General features: G+C 34.0%; 1 protein-coding gene across 1 annotated transcript; it reads right to left on the bottom strand.

The window, feature by feature from the left end:
• Positions 1-1781: 1781 nt before the first annotated feature.
• On the bottom strand, positions 1782-2673 carry LOC108381209 (ubiquitin-60S ribosomal protein L40). The gene is made up of 2 exons (XM_017637621.1): positions 2564-2673; positions 1782-2317 (listed from the first exon to the last, which is right to left on the bottom strand). Exon 2 carries the CDS (start codon positions 2302-2304, stop codon positions 1918-1920), a length of 387 nt encoding a protein of 128 aa, XP_017493110.1. The 5' UTR covers positions 2305-2317; positions 2564-2673; the 3' UTR covers positions 1782-1917.
• Between the last annotated feature and the right edge of the window lie 349 nt (positions 2674-3022).

Raw genomic sequence — 3022 nt, 5'->3', positions numbered from 1 at the left:
TAATGCACATACATACATACATATGCATTCATTTGTGAATCGCGATTGCGATTAATTTAAATTTTCAAATAATTTTAAACTTTTAAAAATTAACTTCTGCTGACCCAATTCATATTTTTAAATTTAAATGTGATTTTTTATTCGATTTATATTTATTTATTTTCTTTCACTTATTATAGATTCTTAAATTATTTTTGTTTTTGTTGAAAAAGTTATCAGACAAACTTATACTTTCACTTGAATTGTCATTCGGTTAATGTTCCGTGGAATAACTTACTTTTTTCTTCTTCCAATTAACAAAATATGAAAGCACTTAACTTTTCACAGCAGAAGTGGTACTGTTTCCATCGCTGCCATGGTCCAACATTTATAATACCAATATTTCGCCATTTGGAAATTGCGCCATATCTCGATTTTGAGGTTCGTTGTGAAATTCTTCAACTTCTTGCAGGCCAAACACCACCAACCACAGATACCAATGAAAAATGCACTTTATGCATGTACTAAAAAAAATTATAATTAAAAAAAACATAACAATTTTTTTAGTATAAAAAAATTTCGAAATGCAAATTAACAATAGCAAGATGAAAATTTCAGTAAAATTTATACGCCCATGCATTTCCGCACACTTGACGTACTCATATACACACACACACAAACAAACGTAGCAGGGAAAACTTGACGGAAGTCGAATATTTGCCCGTTACGAACTCGAAAATCGGAACGGTGTACTCAATTCCACTTGTATTAAAATTAGAAGATAGACTAGAACTAAGCTAGAAAAGGCTAAAATACTATAAAAACTGCTATTACCATAAATTCTCCGCAAATAAAACTTATTTTTGTTCAAAAAGCATCAAAATTACAATTTCATATCTTGCGCTAGTGAATTTCGCAATAGATACATTTGCCTAATGTGCAAGCGAGATAGCAAGAGAGTATGGTTTTTATGATGTCGCTTTGTCGCACCTTACCAGTCATTTCACAAAGGCATGGGCGCCGCGTATTTGGTTGAAAAGGAGAACCGCGCATTTATTAAACGTAATTTCCAGCATAGGTTTCAACACCCCGCTTCACTTGAATAGATGCATTACTTTTTATTGAAAAAAAAAGCAAAGAACCAACAGAGAAGCTTAATTTTAACTTAATTTTGACGAATGATCGTATGTATAGCAAAGTGAATAAAAATTGTATATAACACCTTTTGAATAATTTGGAAGACATTTTCGAATAGAAGAGAAAAAAATTTGGGCAAGAAGGTGCACTTCCAACAGCTGAAATTCAAAACTTTGATGACTTGTCGAATCCGCGATTTTGCAGGCGAACTGTTGGGAATAAAATTGAAAGAAAAGCAAAAAAATAGAACTAGGAAAAACTTCAATTTGAAAGCAAAAACCTACATGAGAAAACGGCGTTAAACGAGTTTTCTTTACTCGGAAAATCCTTGTACGGATTATGTTTTATTTAAAAAATATTTTCTAGGAATCAGTTTTATAACCAGCACTTCACTTCTGAGTGAATTTCAATCTAATTCGCTTTGAATTCAAATTTTCAGGGGTTGAAATTCAACCGGAAGTGAAATGCAGAATCGACCTAAATACATTTACCAATCAAGTTGAAGGTGTCTTTGATGTTATTAAACCGATAGCATGCAGAACACATACAAGCCTTTGCAAACATCTGATTCATTATTCGCAAAATGCATTGTTATTTCTTCCAATTAACCAATTCAATTCACCCAAACATTTTCTACACTAAAGTGAAATAAAATACATACATAATTCTATGCTATAAAGTATTTTTAATTATTATTTTTTTAATCTACTTCAATTCATACACAGAAAAAAGAAAAAAAAACGGAAAGCTGCTTCTGCACGCATACACAACATTCCTTCGCTTCGTCCATATTCCAGTCGTCTACTTCAACTTCTTCTTGGGGCGCAAGTTGTTGGTGTGTCCACACTTCTTCTTGCGGCAGTTAGTCGCACGTGGATGCAGACGAGCATAGCATTTGCGACAGATCATCTTATCGCAATTGTATTTTTGTGCCAAAATACGCAATGAGGGTTCAATGATACCACCACGCAGACGCAACACCAAGTGGAGGGTTGACTCCTTTTGAATGTTGTAGTCGGACAAAGTACGACCATCTTCCAATTGCTTGCCGGCGAAAATCAAACGTTGTTGATCTGGTGGTATACCTTCTTTATCTTGGATTTTAGCCTTGACATTTTCGATAGTGTCAGAAGGCTCGACCTCCAAAGTGATGGTCTTGCCCGTAAGTGTTTTGACGAAAATCTGCATTTTGTTCGTCTATCTGTAATAAAATAAACAAATTAGAAATTGCATTGCCACTTCAATGGGAACATGAGATGTGGCGTGTCAGTTTTAGGTTAGAATCTTTGGTCAAATTTTGTTTCAAACATTTTCACAATATTTTGATGCAAATAGTCGCCACAGTCTACTCACATATAAGTTTGTAATTTCTAGTTTTCAATTTCTTAATAATTTCGTTATAAAACGACACAGAAACTTTAATTTTTCGCAGCAAATTTCAGCTTACCTCCAGAAACGTGTAGAGAATTGCTAAAAAAGAAACCAAAAGGGGAAATTTGTAATATGGCAGGAAATTTTTGACATTCCACCTGCAGTGCTGTCAAGCAAACAAAACTAGTGCAGCCCAATACTCACATAAAAGAGTAAAGATAATACCCGGTTATCAAAAACTTGTTGCTCTATGGTTATATATTTATTTCCAAAACAAAAAACTCAAACTTTCTGTCGCATAGCATATCACTCAGCCGCCATGCATGTTTTTGAAATTACCACATTTCCAGAGGGTCCAATCAAAAATTGATTTGAAATCTATTCATTGCCCTGATCGAGTACTCCATGAACTTACAGGTTTTTATACGAACTTGCAGGAAGTTACAGGAAAAATGTTTCCGTGCTCTAAAATCCTGTATGTAAGTGCGATTTTTGGAGAGTTGTGTAGAGAATGATGGTTCAAGATTTTACCCGA

This window comes from Rhagoletis zephyria, unplaced genomic scaffold (assembly GCF_001687245.7).
Source record: "Rhagoletis zephyria isolate East Lansing unplaced genomic scaffold, Rhagoletis_zephyria_1.1 Rzeph_scaffold_21772, whole genome shotgun sequence".
NCBI classification, from domain to species: domain Eukaryota; kingdom Metazoa; phylum Arthropoda; class Insecta; order Diptera; family Tephritidae; genus Rhagoletis; species Rhagoletis zephyria.
Note: the sequence above shows the minus strand (reverse complement) of the source record. Positions and strands in the feature narration are given on the sequence as shown.